We start from the raw sequence: 23,582 nt of genomic DNA, 5'->3' as shown, positions 1-23,582 counted from the left end.
TCCTGAAGGCTCACAATCTAACTAAAGTACCTGAGAAAACAATAATTAAAAATGGCAAAGATAGAAAAGATAAACAGAAATAGAGACAAGATATGAACCTCCCAACAATTTCAGTCAGACAATAGGATCTGATGTTAGAAGTTCTTAAAGACGACATGCCAAGGAGTAAAGCCGGTATGCTCCTTTGTGAAAACCCTAAGAGAGGCCGCCAGACCGAAGGGAAGAACACAGTATTGGAGGTGGAGATCCCTCACCCTGACTCTCAAATACTGGCGACAGGCCGGGTGTAACGAAATGTGCGTGTACGCCTCCTTGAGGTCCAGTGAGCACAGCCAGTCTCCCTCGTCCAAGAGGGGGTACAAGGTAGGAAGGGTGAGCATTCTGATCCGTTCCCTGACCAGAAACTTATTCAGAGCACGGAAGTCCAGGATCAGACACAGATCCCCTGTTTTCTTGGGTACCAGAAAGTACCGGGAATAAAATCCGGTGTTCCACTGGTCTAGGGGAACCACCTTGACCGCTCGAAGGCATAGAAGGGCCTGAGCTTCCTGCAGAAGGAGAGGCAGCTGAGACCGAGCAGAAGGAAACTCTCTTGGAGGCAGTTCCGGGAGTACGTGACTGAAGTGAAGGGAGCACCCCTCCTGGATAACAGAAAGCACCCAACTGACAGTGGTAAGACTTTCCCACTGGGAATAGAAATGATGGAGACAACCTTTGATGGGGAGGGGGAAGGCTCCAGGAGGAAGGGAGCCCGAAGGCTCGGACTGAAATTGTCAAAAGGAAGGCCCATTCTTCACCGGATCCGGTGGCTGGGTCTTAGTTTGAAGTTGCTGCTACTGCTGCTTTGGAGGAGGTCAAGAGAAGGCAGGTGTAGATTTCTGTGAGTACCTCCGGAGAGGAATTTTGTATTGCCGAGCCGGAGGGGCCTTCGGTTTAAGTTTCACCAGAGAGGCAAAGGACCATTCATGGTCCGACAGGCACTTGGTGGCTGCTTCGATGGAATCATCGAAGAGCTCATGACCCACACATGGGAGATTGGCAAGACGATCCTGTAGATTCGGATCCATATCCACAATGCGGAGCCAAGTGAGGCGACGCATGGCGACCACAAAGGCCGTGACCCTCGAGAACAATTCGAAGGCGTCGTAGGCCGCCTGAAACATAGAGAGGCGGAGCTGGGAAAGAGTCTTCTCGAGGAGACAAAACTCCTGACTCTGAGAATCCGGTATGTCCTCCCAGAACGTGCGGAGGGCATCCACACAGAACCGGAGGTAGGACGTGAAGATAAAGTTATTGTTAAGGACACGATTCGCCATCATTGAGTTTTGGTAAAGACAGCAACCAAACTTGTCCATCGTACGGCCCTCCTGGCCTGGAGGGACGGCAGCATAAACCTTAGAGGGGTTGGACTTCAAGAAAGACTCAACCACCAAGGATTGATGAGAAAGCTGAGAACTTTCAAACCCCTTTACCGGGATCGTCTGGTAACGGGACTCCAACTTAAAGGGAATGGCCATGACCGCATAGGGGTTCTCCAGGTTCCGGAGAAAAGTTTGCCGGAGAACCTGGTGCAATGGCAAGCGCAGCGCCTCACGGGGCGGATGAGCAACACCCGTTTCTGCCAGATATTCCTGGGTATAACGGGACTCAGACTGGAGGTCCAGTTTCAAGGCCGTACCCATGTCAGAGATGAAACGAGCAAAGGAGGAGTTTCGAGAAGACGACTCATCCTCCTGAGGGGACCCTGAACGAGATCTGGGGACAGCCGAGAAGGAGGGAGAAATTTCCCTTGAATAGTAAGCCAGGGCCTCGGAGTCCCGCGAATGGGAGACCGAAGAGGTCCGACTAAATTGTCTCAGGGGTGTCGAGGAACGACCCTGTGCAAGGTGGGCCAGGGAAGACCCCGGGGTCCGAGGAAGTAGTTGGCGAAGCCTCGGAGAAGACAAGGCAAAGGAAATTCCTCCACTGGCTTCGAAGAAGACCCCTCAGAGGCTGGTAGCTGCCTCGATGGGGAACAAATACTAGAGTCCAACTCGAGGACAAGCATGTGCCTGGAAGGCTTCATGGTCAGAGACCTGCCCCAAAGGGGCGGAGAAGACCGGGGCTTTTTAGGAGGGAGAAACCTCGACATAGTAGCGGGGGAAAAATGGCCCCCAGGTCTGGATCCCCGAAAAGTCACAGGTGACTCGAGAGATGAAGAATCGCTCGAGGGAACCCGGTGAGTCTTGCGGGCATGGCCTCGAGATACGAGGGGACGCTCAGGCTGGTCAGACCGAGACTGGGTCGAGACCGAGGTCAGAGGCATCGAAGTCAGGACCAGTTGGCTCACCACCGAGGAAAGCTGCGTGGTAAGTATAGCCTTAAGCATGTCCTCGAACATAGGCACCAAGACCAAAGGTGGTTGGGTCTTAGGTGTAGAAGTGCGCTCCTTCGGGGGCGACCTTGAGGAAGAGTATTCCCTACGTGAGAAGGCACGCTTAGAGTGATATCTCGATGACACCGACGAGGCGGCACTGACATGAGACTCCGAGGTAGGCTTCTTTGCCGGCACCTCTGAGGAGGATAGAGGAGACTTACCCGAGGCCGGAGTAGCAGGAGGGGGTCGAGGCCGGAGCCTTCGAGGCCGAGGTACCCAACAAGGGCGTCGAGGCTGAGCTGGAGTGCCCTGAGGTTCGACAGGACTCTCACCCTTCAAACTGTTGTATGAGGAGGAGACCTCGAAGAATTCTGAATGTAGTCAAAGAAACCTAGGAAGAAGAGCCAAGACGGGGAGAAACTTGCCCGAGTTCATACTCACAATGCAAGACAGGATGGAAAAGGCAGGGGAAGCTGTTCGAAAATATTTAGAGAAGGCCAAGCAGAGACAAATGTATGCCTATAAAACAAAAGCAGTACCAAAGGTCCTCTATCTGGGAGATAAAGTTCTAGTCCTTCTGCCTTCCTTGGAGATTAAGCTGCTATGCAAATGGAAAAGGCCATTTAAAATCATAGCCCAGGTGGGACCAGTGAATTATAGAGTAACTCAGCCAGACCAACGGAACAAGACCAGAGTATTTCATATCTATTTAAAAAAATGGATTCCCATGACCGTAGCATTAGTCCAGCATGACTGCTTTGGTCTAGTAGAATGAGGATGATGAAGAAGGCATTCCCCAGACGAAAGCATCAATGGTATCAATATATTTTCTGATAAGGTCTGTAACCTCTTCCACCTTCTTTCCAAAAAGGTCATCACCCTGGCAAGTAGCATCCGCTGAACAGCTGATTCTAAGTCAGACATGCAGCCATGACAGTCTGCGCATCACCATATTTTGTGCAGAGATCCTGGATGCTACATCAAAAGTGTTGTAGATGCCTCAAGCCAGAAGTTTCCTGCACGCCTTCTGCTTTCTGGAAAATTGGCACAACGATTTGGCCTGCTCCAGTGGGAGAGTACCTGCCAAATCCTGCATGCTACATATCAAGAACCGTAAGATGAGAGAGAGAGAGGAGGCGCTTTTGCCTGGTAAAAGGAGTTACCCGGTGGCTTTGTCAGCTGTTCCCAAGTCCCGAGCTGATTTCAGTGGGAGGGGTAAACCGGAGATAAGAACTCGCCACTGCCTGTGGCATTGGAGAGGAAGCATTTTTGCCTGGTGAAAGGAGTTACCCAGCGGCTTTGTCAGCTGTTCCCAAGCCCCGCACTGATCTCAGTGGGAGGGGCCAACCGGAGATAAGAACTTGCCGCTGTCTGCGGCATGGGCCGCAGGGACCTACTTTGGAGTCCCGGTGGAACCCTGGTGGAGTAGATTTTCTTTTTATATCATGTGGTTTTGTTGTGAATATGGGAAAGCGAAAGGTAAAGCCTAAACTGTTACCATCCAGTACCCCAATTCACCCAGACCCTATTGAAAGACACTTAGTATTAACTCCTAAGCCTATCTCTCCCTCTCCTATTGCAGGCAATATATCAGCAGCTTCATTAAGTTCTGGGGAAAGAATTTCCCTGGGTCAACCCATCTCATGTTTCTCTCCAGGGGAGAATTGTGCAAATGGTAGTCTTCCCGTTGGAGAGAATATAGCCTCAGACCAAGTGTTACAACAACCACAGTCGATTCAACCAGTCACGTTTCCTAGTGGAAATTTGACTAATGAGGAAATTCCCCAGAATATAACTTTAAAGGATATATGGATGGTGGTTCAGGGTCCAGTACAAAAGCTTTGTGATTTTTCAGATCAAATAGTATCCAAAATGGAATCTATGGATGGAATAATCAATTAGAAGGAGCAGTTAAAAAATCAGATTCTCAGATAGTATTGCTACAGCAGACTAGTACTTCTGCAATTAAGGATAGTCTTTGGTTGCATAGGCAATGTGAAACTTTGGAAAATCATATGAGAGCTTCAAATCTGAGAATATTGAATTTCCCTAAATGTTCACTGCTCTCGTCAGAGATTCTACTTCAAAAATATTTTAAAGAGGTTCAAGAATTGAGCAATGCTCTATAGTGTTGAATAGATGTTTCTATATACCAAACCAAGAGGGAGGAGCTTCTGGTGGATCTGATCAGAAGAAAGATCCACTGGAAAATTTAACATTATTTCTTGAAACAACTCAGGATGAAATTTATGAACGGGCCACCCTCTTGATAACTTTTGCCTCAGAGAATTGTAAAAGTGTTGTTTTGAAAAATTATTTCTTAAAAAACGATTTCCTGTTCTGTGGGCAGAAACTACAAATGTTTTCGGATGTTTGTAGGGCTACCCAATATAGGCGGAAACAATTTCTTCAATATAAATCTCGAGTATTATCCTTTGGAGCAACTTTTTTCCTAAAATTTCCTGCCAAATGTATGGTTACCTACTTAAATATTTCATATGCTTTCTTTGAACCTGATCAGTTGGAGAAATTCCTGATAAAGAGACGGATGTTCAAACAAAAACTTAATAAGTTATCTACAGGCAGTATATATTTTCTCTTTTTTTATTCCTTTGATGGTTAAAATCTTTACGAATGCTTCCTCTCTTTTCCTAGATGTGGACTCGTATTGCTTTAGAATACTGTATGTCAGGGCTGCCCAAGTCCGGTCCTCAAGATCTACTGGCAGGCCAGGTTTTCAGGATATCCACAATGAATATGCATGAGAGGGATTTGCATACCAAGAAGGTAGTGCAGGCAAATCTCTCATATGCATATTCATTGTGGATATCCTGAAAACCTGGTCTGCCAGTAGATCTCGAGGACCAGACTTGGGCAGCCCTGCTGTATGTATTATAAATTGTTATATTTAAATTAAAAAAAAAAAGAACCATAAGAAGATACTTGTGTAGAGCTAGTATGACTGAATTCAGGAGATAAACATGGAAACCCAATGCATTAGGGACTGCACCACAGGCTGAAGGCCTTCCAGGCTAGGCTGAACAAGCATGGCTGGTGCAAGCACCCTTGATGCCGATGCTGTATGCATAGCCAACAGACCCACCAAATGCTACTGAAGCACGGCCCAGATCCATTTGTTGAGGTCCACAATTGATAAAGGCTGGAACATCGGGATGGGAGCAGCCTGCAAAGTTGTCAGTGTTGCTTCAAGCACCAGATCCTGGCTAGCAGGAGATCTGTGCGTAGACATCTCTTGCATGGAAGGGGAGCAGTCCTCCCAGTGTTGACCCCCCACTGTTGACAAGCTTCTCAGGTACCTTGTCCCTCAGTGCCCTAGAGCTCCTGGCACCATGTATCAAGGGAGATTAATGGTTGTGTTTCTTGGCCTTTGCCTGGCACACATTATCCCTCGGTATCAATAAGGATGACGTTGAATCCTCACGTCTACTCAGAGTCTGGTCAGATGTTGATTGTTCCCAATGGCCTTGCTTAGGCACCAGCATTGAGTCAGATGGAGAATACAGGTCCCTGTGGCATGAGGGTCAATTGGCCTGATGCCAATGTCGATGCAAGAGCAGACTCAGATGTCATTACCGATGCAGACATTGACTATTAGGACCTGGCTCCAAATATTTTCTGTTTCTGAGCCTCTCCAGATTTTGGCATTCTTTTCTGTATAAGCAAGCAAAGACGACGATTTAAATAATTGTATTCTGACCCCAAACACTGAATGTATATCAGGAATGGGTGTCAGAAGCAGAGTTGGTCCAATTGCCTCAGTAGGTACAATGCTTGGAATCTTCAATGACATCACCAATTGCAATCTTCAATGACATGGAAGGAAACACATGGCTAAATCAAACTCAAAATGGGGCACTCACCAGAAAAATGAAGATGAGCGGGTCCTAACTGAGGCTTAAGAGGGCACATGAGCTGCAAAATAGAAAGGAAACAAACCCAAGCAAAAGAATAAAAAAAATAAAGGGAAAGGTTTGAGGAGTACTAACCAAAGGTAAAATGGAGAAAAAGATGTTATGGGAATACATCCAATGATTAAAATTGTCTGAGAGAAAACAAGGCTGAGAGGAACCATGATCACACACCTCTCTCTCACTGCGGATAAAAATAGACTGCTGGTCCTGTGCTTGTGAGGCCAGCAAGAAAGCACCTGTGTATGCATGGTGAGACGCTGTCTTCAATTTTTAAAGCTATACACATGCTTTTTAAGTGTCCACACTTGGGGATCTGTGTATACGTCACCTACATGTGAGATAATATGGCCTCTTGCCCTTGGAGAACTTTTAGTATCACTACACTGAAGTAGCTTTTCACAAGGACATCAGTAACATCACTTGTGTTGGGAGAACTTGCTATGGAACCTAATCAAAACCAAATCTGCAACCAAAATTGGTCGCTTGGTTTTGGTAGAGACGAAGCTGCCTCCAGCCCCTCTCCTGAATCTGTCCCCCCAGCGTGGTCCCACTCACTCTCCACTCTCACTCTACTCTATCCTGCTCAACCATCTGTATCCACTTCACAGCCTACCTTAAGAAGCTGGCCCTGGTGGTCTCTTTGGGGCAGAAACAAACCCCAATTGCTCTTGCCTCATATCGCAGTGCTGTAGAAATGGCAGACCATGCTGGTTCCAATCACAAAACAGCTGCTATGACCTCCTGCAGCAGTTTCATGAGGCTACAACAGGACGTCTTGGCAGTATGATAGAGCAGTCACATGGGGCAAGAGCAAATGGGGTTCATTCTTGTCCCCAAAAAGGACACTAGACTACTAGGTTAGCTTCTTAAAATAGGCCCTGGGAGGGCCTATAGGTGCTTGGATGGGGGCAGATAGTTTCCGTTTCAGCCAAGAATGTTCTGGCACTTTTAGCTGAAATCCAAACTCAGATTTCAAGCTTATTTCGGTGCCGAATGCAAAATTTGGTCAGTTTCTAACTTGCTATCCAGCTTGCTCTTGAAGGATGCCTCTCATAAAATTACCCAATATCTAAAAGTGTGTATATTCGGTGCAGGTGTGTTCTGCGGCAGAGTCTGGATGGAGATATGTACTTTTATAAAATACACACAAGTCACAAGTACATCTACACCTGCTCTCTATTTCTGCAGCAATTATATTAATATCACATGGATGTCTGTGTCTTTATAAAACAGGCTGCAAACATATGCTTTTTTGCACTCCCAACCTAGGTGACTAGTTATAAAATTTCATATTGTGGCATGCTACCACCTAAAGCTCCCTAGGAAGAGCCTTAGGCTAATGACACTCTGGAATGGATTACTGACTTTGGTGTTGGGAAACCAGCAGGGTGTTTGCAATGCCTTTCCATACAAACATGTAGTTTAGTTAGAGAAGAGCTGAAACATTTTTCCAACAACTACTCTTTTAGACCCACATCTCATCTTATATCTCCTCTGTTTAACAAACACTCACGACTAAAAAGGTTCTTCACTTTCCGGTAAGAGGAGAATTACATTAACAGTAGATTATCCTGTATTTACAAGTAGATAAGGGCCTATCACATTTAACTAGTGCTTCCATATCAGGTACCTAGCAATGAACATGAAAGTGTTTTCTACTATTTTCTTTTATGAAATTTGTAAACTGCTTGGAACTTATCTAAAGTGTTAGCAGTATAGAAAATATTGTTTTAACATACATACAGAAGCACTAAGTTTAACAGAGGCTTTTTATTGCTGCATTCTATGTCCATCTGACTTGCTCCATTTACTGCACTGGCTTACAAAGATTACAGTTTCAAGGCACTACCTGTGCTGGGTGTGGGCACATATGCATAGCTGCTGGTGAATCATATTGATAAACAAAACAAGACGGGAAGGTTGAATGGAGGTATTTATTGTCAGTAACATAGAACCATTCAGCAACTCAATGCTGCATGCATTTCGGTACTCAAGGTACCTTCCTCAGAAGTCTTGAAATTTGTTGTTTAAAAACCAAATGGTTGCATTTTAAAGGTACATTTAGAAAAAAAACATTCTATAAACAATCTATAAAGAAGATTTAGACTGGCTCTCAAACCAGTGCAACGAAATTCTCTGGCTCACTGTTGCAGAGGGCTTCACTGAGTTTGATCCTTGGATTTCTTGCTAAGGATCAAACTCAGTGAAGCCTCTGCAATAGTGAGCCAGAGAATTTCATTGCACTGGTTTATTGAGAGTCAGTCTAAATCTTCTTTATATGAGAGGTAACTTTCTTTCAAAACATACCTTTAAAATGCAACCATTTGGTTCTTAAATAACAAATTTCAAGACTTCTGAGGAAGGTACCCTGAGTACTGAAATGTATGCAGTTTTGAGTTGCTGAATGGTTTTATGTTACTGACAATAAAAACCCATACTGGAACAGTATTCTTCTTCACGATCTTCCCACTTTGTTTTATTTGATTGTTTCCGTGGGGATTTCCTGCTGCTTCTTGTGGTGCAGAATCATATTGATGGCAGGATTGTTATTTTGCAATTTGACATCCCTACACCCAGTCTGTCTATCCTACTACTACTATTATCATTTCTATAGCACTGAAAGGCTATTATCCTGATTATCCTGGTAAATATTAAATGGATCTCATCAGAAGCTGATATCTTGGTTACCTGCCTCAGCAGAAATGAAAATGATTAGTTACCTTCCAATGTGTCATCCCCATCTGAAATCAATTCGTCGTCTGAGCAGATGTTGAGAATGTTGACCAGCATCTCTGTAACTGCAGGAAGAGAGGATGAAACAACGAAGTGGAGGGCACTAGTGCGTGCCAGAAATAACAGATAAAAAGTGAGTGTGAATGTGTGTGCAGTGAGCACATTGTACACACAATGCAGATTTTCCCTCCCCCATGATGTTTCACTAGTTCTGATGTTCTAGTCTAGCATAGTTACCGTAAAGAAACGGACAGATATGTGACAAGCAAATATACAGTAGAGCGCAACAAATAATATATAGGCAACCCAAGGAAACCAAGAAGAGTCCTGTTTGTGTGACTACTTACCTTTTTCTCCCACGAAAGGCAAAGACCATGTGAAAACATCCATGAAGTTTGGCAGCCAGTAAGGATGCGGAGAGCAGTTAAACTGCCTGATGTTCATTACATTGTTTTCATATTTCAACACTGCAGCTGAAATGAGAGATTTGGGAAATGGTGACATGCAATATGAGGATTGCACAATTAAGAGAACAGTCTTCTGTAGAAATCTGCTTTAACATACACCATTGTGCACTTTAAAACCTAGACAACAAAACAAGTGCAGTTTTCAAAGCTAGCATACAGAGATTTCCATTTGAAAGACTTATGCACACTTTCCCAGAGGTACATTTACATCTATTTCAGTATAAATCCAAATGGATTTTTCCTTTCAAAATGGCTTGCACCCCCATATGGTTAATGTCCCCTTGGCATGTCTTTAAAATGCAAAGCTCTCTCAATGCAGCTCATTTGTAAAGTAAGAAATAGAAACCCACAGGTCAGGGGAAACAGTGGGATCAAACCACAAGGGCTGTATAAATTGTCCTAGTGGTCTAATGCTGGGAAACCTGAGTGGGATGTACAAGGAAACTAATGCTTCTCACTACCCAAGAGCTCAATTTTGTGCCAGAAACCATAGAAACATAGAAGATGACGGCAGAAAAGGGCTATAGCCCATCAAGTCTGCCCACCCTACTGTCCCTTCCTCTTAAGTCTATACCTAGTGACTATTTATTCGACCCTCGTAGGGATCCCACATAGGTATCCCATTTATTCTTAAAGTCCAGCACGCTGCTGGCCTCGATCACCTGCGCTGGAAGCACATTCCAACGGTCAACCACTCTTTCTGTGAAGAAGTACTTCCTGATGTCGCCATGAAATTTCCCGCCGAGCGGATGCCCTCTGGTGACAGAGGGTCCCCTGAGAAAGAAGATATCATCTTCCACCTCGATACGTCCTGTGATGTATTTAAATGTCTCAATCATGTCTCCCCTCTCCCTACGTTCTTCTAGAGTGTAGAGCTGTAGTTTGTTTAGTCTCTCCTCGTACAAGAGACCTTTGAGACCCGAGATCCTCCTGGTGGCCATCCGTTGAACCGACTCGACTCTAAGCACATCTTTACGGTAATGTGGCCTCCAGAATTGTACACAGTATTCCAGATGAGGTCTCACCATGGTTCTGTACAATGGCATTATGACTTCAGGCTTCTTGCTGACAAAGCTTCTACTGAAACATCCCATCATCTGCCTTCTCCACTTGATTGGCAGTTTTCATGTCTGCACTGATGATTACTCCTAGGTCTCGTTCCGCCGAAGTACTAGTTAAAGTTTCTCCATTCAAGGTGTAATTTCTGCATGGATTACCGCTACCGAGGTGCATAACCTTGCATTTCCCAGCGTTGAAGCCCAGCTGCCAGGTCGAGGACCATCTTTCCAATGTAAGCAGGTCCTGTGCCATACTATCCTGTAAATTACATTCACTTACTGTATTGCATAGTTTAGCGTCGTCGGCGAATAATGTTATTTTACCCTGAAGCCCCTGAGTCAGATCTCCTATGAATATGTTGAAAAGGAGTGGACCCAGGACTGAACCTTGCAGTACTCCGCTGGTCACCTCCGATGTTTTAGAGAGGGTACCGTTAACTATTACCCTTTGAAGTCTTCCACTCAGCCAATCATTGACCCAAGTAGTTAGTGTTTCTCCTAACCCTATCGATTTCATTTTGCTCAACAGCCTGCGGTGTGGGATGCTATCAAATGCTTTACTGAAATCCAGGTACACGATGTCCATAGATTCTCCCAAGTCTAGCTTCCTTGTCACCCAGTCAAAGAAGCTGATGAGATTGGATTGGCAGGACCTACCCTTGGTGAATCCATGTTGATTGGGATCCCGTAGATTCCCCTCAAACCGGATCGTGTCTAATTTGCTTTTAATTAAAGTTTCCATGAGTTTACACACTATTGATGTGAGACTCACCGGTCTGTAATTCGCAGCCTCTGTCCTGCAGCCCTTTTTGTGCAGAGGAATGACGTTGGCTGTTTTCCAGTCCAAGGGTACTCTCCCCGTGCTTAGGGAGAGATTGAAGAGTGCGGCTAGTGGTATTGCCAGGACATCGCACAACTCTTTGAGCACTCTTGGGTGCAGATTGTCTGGTCCCATGGCTTTATTTACCTTTAGTCTTGACAGTTCGCTGTAAACTTCACCTGGTGTGAACTCAAAGTTCTGAAATGGGTCGTCCGCACTTGACTTAGCCTCTAACTGAGGACCATGTCCTGGTGCCTCGCAAGTGAAGACCGAGCAGAAGTATTCGTTCAGTAGTTCAGCTTTATCTGAATCTGCTTCCACGTAATTCCCATCCGGTTTGCTAAGGCTTACTATCCCGTCTGTGTTCTTTTTCCTATCACTAATATACCTGAAGAAGGATTTGTCCCCCTTCTTAATGTTCTTTGCTAGAGTTTCTTCCACTCGAAGTTTGGCCTCCCTAATTGCTGTTTTGACCACTGTAGATCTGGTCCTATATTCCATGATAGCTTCTCTTGTTCCCGTACGCTTGTAGGAAATAAATGCTTTTTTCTTCTCCTTAACAAGGTGTGAGATCTCTGCGGTGAACCATTGGGGTTTATTGTTTCTTTGTCGTTTGTTTACTGATTTTATGAAGCGGCTAATTGCTTCATGTATGGCTGATTTCAGTGTTAACCACTTAGCTTCTACGTCATCGGTCTCCTCTTGGTCCTGCAGTGTCTGATGGACGAAATCTCCCATGCGTACGAAGTTTGTGCCGCGGAAATTGAGTACCTTTGTTTTCGTGTTTGATCTAGGGAAGCCTTTCCTAAGATTGAACCATACTATGTTGTGGTCGCTGAAGGCTAGCGTATCTCCTACTGAGACCTCTGAGACGCTTTCCCCGTTGGTGAGTACCAAGTCGAGGATTGCCTGGGCCCTAGTGGGCTCCATTACCATTTGTTTGAGACGTGCTCCCTTTAAGGAGTTTAATAGCCTCCTACTAGCGCTGGTTGTCGCTTAAAGTGTGCTCCAGTCTGCATCAGGCATATTGAAGTCCCCAAGTAGTACAGTGTCTCCCCTTAGAGTGATATTCTCAATGTCTTCAATTAAGTCTGTGTCCATGTCATTCAGTTGTCTAGGGGGTCTGTATACCACACCAAGATACAGGCACTTTTCTTTGCCTCTTGCCAGGTTTACCCAGAGTGATTCCCCAATTTTACCCAGAGTGATTCCCCAATTTCTACAGCTAGAATCACAAGGAGTGATTATACAGTATATAGCTGAGAGCTATCCAATCAGAACATTCAAGAAATGTAAACTTTACATCCAATACAATCAATATTAAATCAAAAAACTAAGATTGTTCAGAAAACTACTACTTGGCTAGATGCATCAGGTATCCATCTACTAAACTCGTTCAATAAAGAGGGGATTTTAATATTTCTTTAGCCAAAAATCTGGTGTAAAACTGGAAAAAAAACAAAGATTGAAATGGAGAAAATTGATACATGATTATAAGAGGAAATTAAAAGATAAATGACGTGCACATTACTCCTCTAAAATAGGGCCTAATATCATCAACACTAAAGAACTATATAAACTAAACTAAAACTTAATTTTATAGACCGGGTCATCAACAAAAGGAGCTCGACTTGGTTAACAGTAATGTAATGCATAATACATAAATTTGACAAGGAAAAGTAGACTAGAGTAGTTGGTTTCCAAAATTTAGCAAACAAAAAGGTTAACACCATATTTGATGTAACTCATTTTAGGCAGGCTTCTCAGAATATCCCTCCATCTTCTAAGAGTTAGCACAGTATTCCTGCGCAAAAGTGTACAACCTGAGATCATCGTGTTTAGGATCTGAAGATATAGATCCTGTTAGGTTGAACCTGCCAAAAGATTCTCGTTAAGCTGAATTAGATTGGAATTCTTTTAAAATTCCTGACTAGTGTCACTTTTAAAAATTATACGCAAAATATGCAAATCTGTATAGTCCTTTAGATGAGTGCCCTCCAGTGGTTATACAATTTGCTCCATTAAAATTTCTGAAGGAAGTCTACAAATGTTTATCTTTTATGCTTCAAATTCTTTATTCATTTTTCATCTTACATCAAGTAGACAATATTACATCCTTTGAAACTTTTGCACAATCACTTGAAATTCATTCAACTATCATTTTACATACATAAATTTATTCCCTCTCCCACCCACCTTCCCACAAATATTTAATTCAAAATATCATATAAATATTGTATTCTTATCTATTAATAAAACCTTTAAAAGAACTTATATACCATCCCCCCTCCTCCCTACGTATAAATGTACTTTCAGTGGAAAATGTCGTCTATTCATTACAATAATTTGTTAATGGCTCCCAAATCTTTTAAAAATTATTATAGTTCCCTTTTTGTATGGCAATTGTTCTTTCCATTTTATAAATATGACATAACGAATTCCACCAAAATGTATAGTTAAGCCTATTGTAATTTTTCCAATTACTGGTGATATGTTGTATGGCGACTCCTGTCATAATCAATAAAAGTTTATTATTACTTGATGAAATTTGACTCTTTGCTCTCATTGACATCCCGAACAGAATTGTATGCTTCAGAAAGGAGAATTTACTATTGATTCTGGCCACAATTACTTCAATAATCAAAAATCCAAAGGAATCTGTCACATATTTCTATCTATAGACCAATAGCAATTCCTTTTTTGTTGATAGAAGGTTTAGCCCACCTTACAGTTAATGGATCACTTAGATCAATTTTCTGTTTTGCATACATCTCAATCAGGATTTTATCCACTTTATAGTACTGAAAACAGTACTTGCTTCATTGTTAGATCATCTACACAAATTGTTTAGAATAGGCATTAGATCCTTAGTTCTACAATTTAATCTAAGTGGTGCATTTGATTTCATGGACCATGAGATACTACTTAGTTGTTTGGATGCAATTGGTATATCAGGTCAAGTTAGTCTGTTTATCGTCATGTCCTGTATGTATGAGTTTTTATTTTATGACACCGTTTTTATCTTTTGTAACTCACTTAATATGCGACTGAATCAAATTTTAATAAAACTTAAAACTTGATTTCAAAGGTTTTGAGGTTTTTCACAGAGTTCAAATAGGAGAAAAATATTCCAGAAAATGGAACAAGCCATGTGGTGTTCCACAAGGCTCCCCTGTTTCTCCTTTGCTTTTTAACATATATTAGCGCTTTTTGCTGTTTTGGATGTTCCCTTTTGTATTGGTGGTTTGCATGTTGGTTATGCTTGTTTTCTTGGCTCAATAAAAATGATTTAAATATAGCATATATTAGCCTCTCTGGGAACCAGATTAACCACCTTAGGAATTAAACTTTATAGTTATGTGGATGGATGATAACCATTGTAGTAACTATTTCCTCTTTACCATCTCACTCCTTACAATTTATATTTTCTGTAATTGCCACTGTGGAGCAATGGATTAAAGAGTTTAAGTTGAAACTCAATCCAGATAAACAAAATTCTTTCTAGCTACTCAGTCTTTAAAACTGAATGGAATTTTGTATACAATTAATCCAGTTATCAAAATTTTAGGAGTATATTTAGATAGATGCTCTAGTTAGAAAAAGCACAGTTACTTACCGTAACAGGTGTTATCCAGGGACAGCAGGCAGATATTCTTGACTGATGGGTGACGGCACTGACGGAGCCCCGGTAAGGACAATTTTAGAGTGATTGCACTCTAAGAACTTTAGAAAGTTCTAGCTAGGCCGCACCGCGCATGCGCGAGTGCCTTCCCGCCCGACAGAGGCGCGCGGTCCCCAGTTAAGATAAGCCAGCTAAGAAGCCAACCCGGGGAGGTGGGTGGGACGCAAGAATATCTGCCTGCTGTCCCTGGATAACACCTGTTACGGTAAGTAACTGTGCTTTATCCCAGGACAAGCAGGCAGCATATTCTTGACTGATGGGTGACCTCCAAGCTAACAAAAAGAGGGATGGAGGGAAGGTTGGCCATTAAGAAAACAAATTTTGTAAAACAGATTGGCCGAAGTGTCCATCCCGTCTGGAGAATGCATCCAGACAATAATGCGATGTGAAAGTATGAACTGAGGACCAAGTAGCAGCCTTGCCTCAATGGAAGTTGAACGGAGGAAAGCTACAGACGCTGCCATAGCTCTAACTTTGTGGCCCGTGACAGAACCTTCCAGTGTCAGGCCCGACTGAGCATAACAAAATGAAACGCAAGCAGCAAGCCAATTGGATAGGGTGCGTTTAGATACAGGATGACCCAACTTGTTAGGATCAAATGACAAAAACAGTTGAGGAGATGATCTGTGAAGTTTGGTGCGTGCAAGATAGTAAGCCAGAGCACGTTTACAGTCCAAGGTATGCAAAGCCTGTTCACCTGGATGAGAATGAGGCTTTGGAAAAAAAACAGGTAGGACGATGGACTGATAAGTCAGACACAACCTTAGGGAGAAACTTTGGATGTGTACGTAGAACCACCTTATCATGGTGAAAAACAGTGAAAGGTGGATCAGCCACTAGTTCATGCAACTCTCTGACCCTCCTGGCAGAAGTGAGAGCTATGAGGAAGACCACTTTCCAAGTGAGAAATTTGAAATGTGCTGTGGCCAAAGGTTCAAAAGGAGGCTTCATTAAAGCGGAAAGAACCACATTGAGATCCCAAACCACAGGAGGGGGCTTGAGAGGTGGTTTCACACTGAAAAGGCCCCTCATAAATCTAGAAACTAAAGGATGAGCCAAGAGGGGTTTTCCATGAACCGGCTCATGAAAAGCAGCAATGGCACTAAGATGAACTCTGATAGAAGTAGATTTAAGGCCAGAGTCAGACAAGGAAAGAAGATAATCCAACACCAGTCCCACTGCTAGAGACATAGGATTATGGTGATGTAAGAGGCACCAGGAAGAAAACCGAGACCACTTCTGTTGATAACACTGAAGAGTGGCCGGTTTCCTGGAAGCATCAATGATAGAAAGGACAGGCTGAGAAAGGAGAGAATGAGCCGAAGTCAGCCCGAGAGAAACCAAGCTGTCAGGTGCAGAGACTGCAGGTTGGGATGCAGAAGGGACTGTTGATGCTGAGTAAGCAGAGAAGGAAACAGTGGAAGAGGTATGGGTTCCCTGGAACTGAGTTGAAGTAGAAGGGAGAACCAATGTTGCCTGGGCCACCGTGGAGCGATGAGAATCATGGTGGCTTGTTCCCTTTTGAGCTTAAACAATGTCCGCAGCATGAGCGGTAGAGGGGGAAATGCATATAGGAAGAGACTGGTCCAATCCAGGAGAAATGCATCGGGAGCCAGACTGTGAGGAGAGTAGAGTCTGGAGCAAAACAGGGGCAGCTGATGGTTGTGGGGAGCTGCAAAAAGGTCCACTTGAGGAGTGCCCCATTGAGCGAAAATGGACTGAAGAGTCGAGGGATCGAGAGTCCATTCGTGAGGTTGGAGAATTCTGCTGAGATTGTCCGCTAAGAAATTCTGTTCCCCTTGAATGTAGACAGCCTTCAAGAATAAGTGACGAGCTGTCGCCCAAGATCAAATCCGTTGGGCTTCCTGACACAACAGGCGAGAGCCCGTTCCTCCCTGTTTGTTGATGTAGTACATTGCAACTTGATTGTCTGTGCAAATGAGTAGTACTTGAGGAAAGAGAAGATGTTGAAACGCCTTGAGGGCATAAAACATCGCTCGGAGTTCCAGGAAATTGATGTGGTGTTTCTTTTCCTGGGAATATGCATGAGATCTATTTGCATACAATGAAAGCAGTGCATGCAAATAGATCTCATGCATATTCATTGGGGAAATCCTGAAAACCCGACTGGATTGCGGCCCTCGAGGAGGGACTTTGACACCCCTGCTCTAGAGGAATGGAAAGGGTGTCCGACATCTCCTTAAGAAACTTGGTGTGCTTACCAGCAGGATCTAGCACCGATGTAACATCCTCCTCCGAGGAATAATCTGCCTCGGTACCGAGGGGGTCATCAGAATCATCCCACAAATCAGGGTCCCGTACCGATGAAAGACAGCTCTGAGAAAGTGGGGTATAAGGTTCGGTGTACTTGGTTTTGCGTACCGATTTACCAGACCTCATGGACACCGTACCGGGTGATTGTACAGCGGTACGGGTGTCAGAGAACGGTACCAGTTCCGAAGTCGAGTAAGCAGTGCGTCGAAGAGACTTCGGTTCTGCTGAGAGAACAGGCATAGAAACAGATTTTTGCGGTGCTGACAACGTCGATGCCGATAAAACAGGCTGTTCGACAATCGGCACCGAAGGCTCAGTAGGTACCGACACTGGAATGCTCGGAGTCAGCAGAGCCGGGAGCAAGTGTTGTAACTGCTCCTTAAGCTGGACCTGAAGGATGGATGCTATTCTCTCATCCAAAGATGGTCCCGATGGCACCGGTACCGCTTTTTTCTTGCTCGGTACCTGCGGTGCAGCTTGACGCTTCGGAGAAGTCGATGCCGATGAAGAGGCAGTGACTTCAATAGGAGCGGAGCGTTTGCGGGGCCGGCGCGCAGTCTGCAGGACTTGGCTCACTGCTTGTTCGACTGGCGGGCCAAGGACAGTAGGGGATGGCTTCTTAGCCGGCTTACCCATAGGGTGCAACACTGGGGATGGATCTTGCAGTGTCGAAGTCACCGGTGCCGATTTGGAAGAAGATGTCGGTGTCGATGCCGGGGGAACTTCCATGGCGGCACCGAAAAGAATTCGCTGTTGAATTTGGCGATTCTTTAGAGTTCTCTTTTGGAGAGAACTGCAGCGGGTGCACGTTTCTGCCCTATGGTCCGGACCCAGACACTGAAGGCACCACTTGTGCGGGTCGGAAAGAGAAATAGGACGTGCACACCGCTGACACTTCTTAAAACCCGGTGAAGGGGGCATGAAGGGAAAAACGGCCGTAGCAAAATCGAAGCCTGAGGCTTCGATGGTGCCAACAGGCCCCGCCGGGGTCGACCGGAAAAAAGTTAAAAAAAATGGACTTTTTTTTTTTAAGAAAGAAAACAATAAGGTGAATAAATCACGACAAGAAAATAACGCGCGAGCGGGAAGGCGAGAAAAAATTTGAAAAAAATTTTCCAACAGCAGTTGGAACATGCGTCTTCTTAGCTCCGCGGAAACTAAGAAACTGGGGACCGCGCGCCTCTGTCGGGCGGGAAGGCACTCGCGCACGCGTGGTGCGGCCTAGCTAGAACTTTCTAAAGTTCTTAGAGTGCAATCACTCTAAAATTGTCCGTACCGGGGCTCCGTCGGTGCCGTCACCCATCAGTCAAGAATATGCTGCCTGCTTGTCCTGGGATAAAGTTTCTTTATGATGTGGAAAGTGCTTATTTTGACTTTTCATCTTTCAGACTACTGGTACAAATCTTTAGTCTTGAGTAGTTCTGCCCAATTCGAATCGATTTGTTTTGTTAATAAAAAAAAAAAAATCAGGCTCGCCAATTTCGTGACCAACCCTCCTTACCTTTGGTCCTCAAAAAGCAGGAACGGCAGCACTCTGGCAGCGAAAAGTCTGTCCTAAGGGCTGCCTCATGCTGGCTGTCCACTGCTGCTGCTCCTGCTTTAGGAGGCCTGATATCAGAGCTCACAGGGAAGGGGGGTGGGGTTTGGTTGGGAAGTGCTGAATAGGGGCATAGGTGCCAGTGCTGTGGGTTACCTCTGGCCCCACAGCTTTAGGGAGCTCCCTGAAGGTCGGCATGTTTTCCTTTTCTCTCCACTGTCATCCGGCTTCCCCCTGGCCTCCTGGTCTCACTTTGAAAACCAATTATGTCCTGCAGTGGATCACTGGTGCTGTAGCAATTCAAACAGGCTGCCGTCAGCCTTTGCAGCATGTTCCCTCTGCCGCGGTCCATTCCAGACCAAAACAGGATGTCATGTCAGAGGAGGGGTGGGACCGCAGCAGAGGGAACATGTGGCATAGGCCAACAGAAGCCTACTAGAATTGCTACAGCACCTGCGATCCGCTGCAGGCCATAATTGGTTTTCAAAGTGAGACCAGGAGGAAGCCGGATGACGGTGGAGAGAAAGGGAAAGCATGCTGACCTTCAGGGAGCCCCCTAAAACCATGGGGCTGGGGGTAATCCACAGCACTGGCACCTATGTCCCTATTCAGCACTTCCCAAAAAAACAACCAACCCCCCCCCCCCTTCTGCAGGCTGTAATTAATCATTAAGGTGAGACTGGAGGCCAGGGGGGATGATGGTGGAGAGAAGGGGGAAACATGCTGGCCTTCAGGGAGATCCTGGTGTAGCTATTAGAAGAGGGAGGGGGTCCAAAGAGAGGGGCATATGCTGGACTGAGGGGTGGGAGTGAAGAAATAATGGGTCTGAAACAGAGGAGAGGCAACGAGATGGTGGACAATGGGATGAAGGGAGGGAAAAGAAAGGGAGAGAAGTTGGACCTAAAGGGTGGTGTGGAGGGAGGGGTATAGAGATACTGAATAGGAGAGTAGTTGGGATGAGAAAGCGAGAGATGGTGGACCCTGGGATGGTGTGTAAGGAGGGAGAGATGCTGGATGAAAAGGGTAGTTGAGAAAAAGAGAGATGGTGAATCTGGGGATGGTGGAATCCATCACTGTAGCCGCTCTTTTATTCTTCAGGCCGCCAACAGCATAAGTGAAGTAAATATGCTGCCTTTCGCGGTTGGAAGATTTTCTTCTGCTACTACTTCCTGGTCCCTCTTAGGCGTGAAGCAGTAGCAGAGGGAAAGCTTCACTCACGCTGCCTGTGGCCCGAAAACCAAAGCCTAGGACCAACATGATTTGAATAATGACCAGAAAACAAAAGGTAGAAAAACAATTTTATTTCCTGTTTTGTGATAACAATATGTCAGATTTGAAATGTGTATCCTGCCAAAGCTGGTGTTAGACAGTGAGCGTGAGCTAGGACCTAACAGAGAGGAAAAGTCATTTTTATTTTGTTTACATCATAGCGCCAGCGTAGGTAGGAGAGGGCAAATGAGCTGGAGTGGGTGAAGAGGCTATAAAATAAACCTGCAAGGATGGGTTTTTTTTTGGGGGGAGGGGGGGAAAAAGATACCCCACCCAATTGGGCAGGAAAAGCAAATTTTTCCCCCAATTGGACAGCACTAGTCTCAAGTACTTTAGATTACTGTAGTATAATTTATTTAGCTGGTTATAAAAAGATTATTAGTAGAATGGACAACATCCGAAATACAACTGTTCGATTAATTTTCAATTTAAAAAAGACAGACCATGTGACACCATACTATCAGAAACTGCACTGGCTCCCAGTCGAGACAAGAGTGATATTTACATTTGGATGTATATGCTACAAAGCAACTCATGGCCTTATACCAAGCTATCTCGTGGATCATTTTATGTTTGCGGAATGTAAACGTTTATTACATTTTCCTATTCTATTTGCCTTTCCTTCTGTAAAAGATTGTATATATATAAAAAATATTTTTATACATTATTATCTTTTCAAGCAGGTATTTGGGACAAGAATTTTAGTAATTTGATAGTAAATTCAAATTCTTATAAGAATTTTAGAAAATTGTTGAAAACTTATCTGTTTGATAAATTTTTGTAAAGTTGATTTTGTATTTCACTGTGCTTGTATAGTTTTTTTGTTAGCCACATTAAACTGAGAGGTTTTGCAGTACATAAATACATGTTATGAGCCAGTTAATTAAAAACTGAACTATATTGTGCCCCTACATAATACCACAAGAAAATAAGATTCTGCTTGTGGTGTGCTCACTGCTGGTGACTGAATGTGATGGACAAAGAAGAATACAGAATGAAGACTTAACAGCATATGAGCACAGCAGGCATGGGAAGAGTTTTATATTCAATTCTTGGGTCTAAATTTTATACACCAAGGTTTAGCAATTTAAATAGTTTCTCATCTCTCACAATAGCACAGTGCACCAGATACCACTTTCTCACCTTTGTTGTTATAGACATCGAGGTAATTTGGTGCAGAAAAAATGGTGATAAGTGAAGGAAAGCCAGTAGTTTGGCTCTTCCTGTACATTCGATACCTGCAGAGATATGAGATGTTAGGGGTTATCTCTAAGGACAGAGATATGTCAGAGACTGTCGTCTGAATGTGCATAAAAACAAATACACTTACCCAGCATCCTGTGCTTCATGCGCTCTGATCACTGATAACAGGTTATTACTTTGTAAAAACTCACACACAGCTGGATAACTGAAAGAAATATTTTGACATTAGTAGCTACAATGCTCCAATATACTGTTGAAGCTCATAACCATCCTTTGCATGCACACTTCAGTAGCTAAGTTTATCATTGTACTGCATATTAAGAGCATCTACAGAAAAAAAATGGAGGTCTTCCAAAATCTGACCCCTTAGCTGAAGAATTCAGCAGGCCCTCTACCCAGTAGGAAATTACTTGATAGACAGTATAACTGATAAAATATCTCCCATTCAACATTCAAGGCTACTTGTGAAGAATGCATGCAATGAATATCCTCAGTCCAAGAACCACGAAGAGGAGGATCAGAAATAGTGCCCTCCTAAAATATAGAACATAGAGAGACAGAACTAGCCATTTATAGAGACCTCAGGCAGACAAAATATACAAAACTGTGCCCCTCCATTTGAAAAACCCTTCCCCTCCCAATGCGAGTCTCCCCAAATCAGAAGACAGTGTTAGAATCATCTATAGCATTGAATATGTTATCCTCAGTGAACCTAAAGGCATTCAGGGGTAAAAAATCCCCTGGTTGCATAATGCAAGAGTCCCTTCATGGAAGTAAATGCCTTGTCCTTGTAGACTCTAGAAACTCCCTACCTCAATAAATATCCTGCTCCCTTTAGGTGGCAGTGCCTCCACCTGCAATTTTAGAGACATCTACCTCCTCAGTGTAATAAATAACCACCTGTAGAAATAGGAACATCCTCGAACTGTGTTATGCGTAAAATGTTCCAAGGTCTTCTCGTTGCCATAATCTTCTGATGGGTCTGACCAGAGCAGATCACACATGGGGCCAAAGGCTGGGGGTTCCTTAAATCTGTCTAACTGGAAAGGTACATATAAAGACACATTAAAGTCATCAAAACATCTGAGAAAGCTTCAATGCACATCCTCACATGGCTCTGGGGCTGCAAAATTAATTTCTTTTACAGTCCAAAAAAAAAAAAAGATCAAAAATGGAACCCAAGATGGTTAGTATATGCTCCATTTACAGGGTACATAGTTGCAAAATGTGCCTATGGTACCTAAAAGTTACCAATGAAAAGGAGTAGCTACTTAGGCCCTGATTATTCTGTGCCAATATCAGCAAATGCCTAAAAAGCAGCCATTGATCGTGTGTCAATCAGGTGATGGCGCCGTACAGAGAATCATGCCTTGGGGAAAGATAGGAGCCGAACATGTAGGCCAGGGTTCTCCAGGCCTACATTTCTGGTACCTATCTTTGTTGTGAATTGCACATACGTAAACGCTTTAGGCCGCCTAATGCCACTTCCAGCATTAGCCTCACCCATAGTGGTGTCAGGTGGCCTAAAGTGCCTATGCAGGTGCGTTCTTTTTAACTGAGCTTGGGTGACTAAAAAATTGGCACCAGTTAGAGAAGATGAGCTTAAGTGATGTCATCAGTGATGCGGCAGAGGGGAAAGCCCCGGAGGGGAAGGCCACGAAGCAGCTCATTCAGAGCACTGCCACCGCTGCTGTTTTTGGAGGCCTCAGAAATATGGTATGTCAGTCTCAAGGTGGGAGGGTCGGCGGGGTTCTGCTGCACAGGGGGATGGGAGGGAGGGTGGGATGGATGGATGGAAAGATGCTGCACAAGGGGATGGGTAAGAGGAGAGGAAAGATGTTGCACCTGGGGGGAGGAAGAAAGCGCTGCCACCAGTGAATCGGACAGGGGACATTCGGGAAGGGCTTTGGGGGTTGATCTTAACTAGGGCTTATTTTTGGGGTAGGACTTATATTAGGAGCACCTTTAAAAATCATGCTAAGTCTTATTTTCGGGGAAACACAGGTGTTCCCGAGGTTCTGATCATGCTAGCAGCAGACTTCCGCCATGCAAATCTGTGTCTTCTCCAAGGCAGAGGTTTTAAAGAGGAAACCTCTGGGCACCAAGCCTCAAATGTAAAATAGCAGGACCCCCCCCCCAAAAAAAAAAAACAAAAAAAAACCCCCAAAAAACCTCAAGACCTCAGAGCAGAGCAGAAACACAACTGAGCAACTTGCTTGCAGAAGAAAAACCGAGAGGCAGGAGTAAGCCT

The 23,582-nt window shown here is 44.3% G+C and overlaps 1 protein-coding gene across 4 annotated transcripts in view; it reads right to left on the bottom strand.

Moving 5' to 3' along the window:
* Window positions 1-23,582, bottom strand: part of PPP3CC (protein phosphatase 3 catalytic subunit gamma) — a 178,308-nt gene that overhangs the window by 53,643 nt on the left and 101,083 nt on the right. For all 4 annotated transcript variants that reach the window (XM_033950201.1, XM_033950200.1, XM_033950203.1 and 1 more), the window contains 5 exons: window positions 22,232-22,371; window positions 21,459-21,536; window positions 21,272-21,366; window positions 9,369-9,494; window positions 9,009-9,086 (listed from right to left, as the gene is read on the bottom strand). In XM_033950201.1, the coding sequence (XP_033806092.1) occupies window positions 9,009-9,086; window positions 9,369-9,494; window positions 21,272-21,366; window positions 21,459-21,536; window positions 22,232-22,371 (517 nt within the window). The remainder of the gene's footprint in view (window positions 1-9,008; window positions 9,087-9,368; window positions 9,495-21,271; window positions 21,367-21,458; window positions 21,537-22,231; window positions 22,372-23,582) is intronic.

Source organism: Geotrypetes seraphini, chromosome 6 (assembly GCF_902459505.1).
Source record: "Geotrypetes seraphini chromosome 6, aGeoSer1.1, whole genome shotgun sequence".
NCBI classification, from domain to species: domain Eukaryota; kingdom Metazoa; phylum Chordata; class Amphibia; order Gymnophiona; family Dermophiidae; genus Geotrypetes; species Geotrypetes seraphini.
Note: the sequence above shows the minus strand (reverse complement) of the source record. Positions and strands in the feature narration are given on the sequence as shown.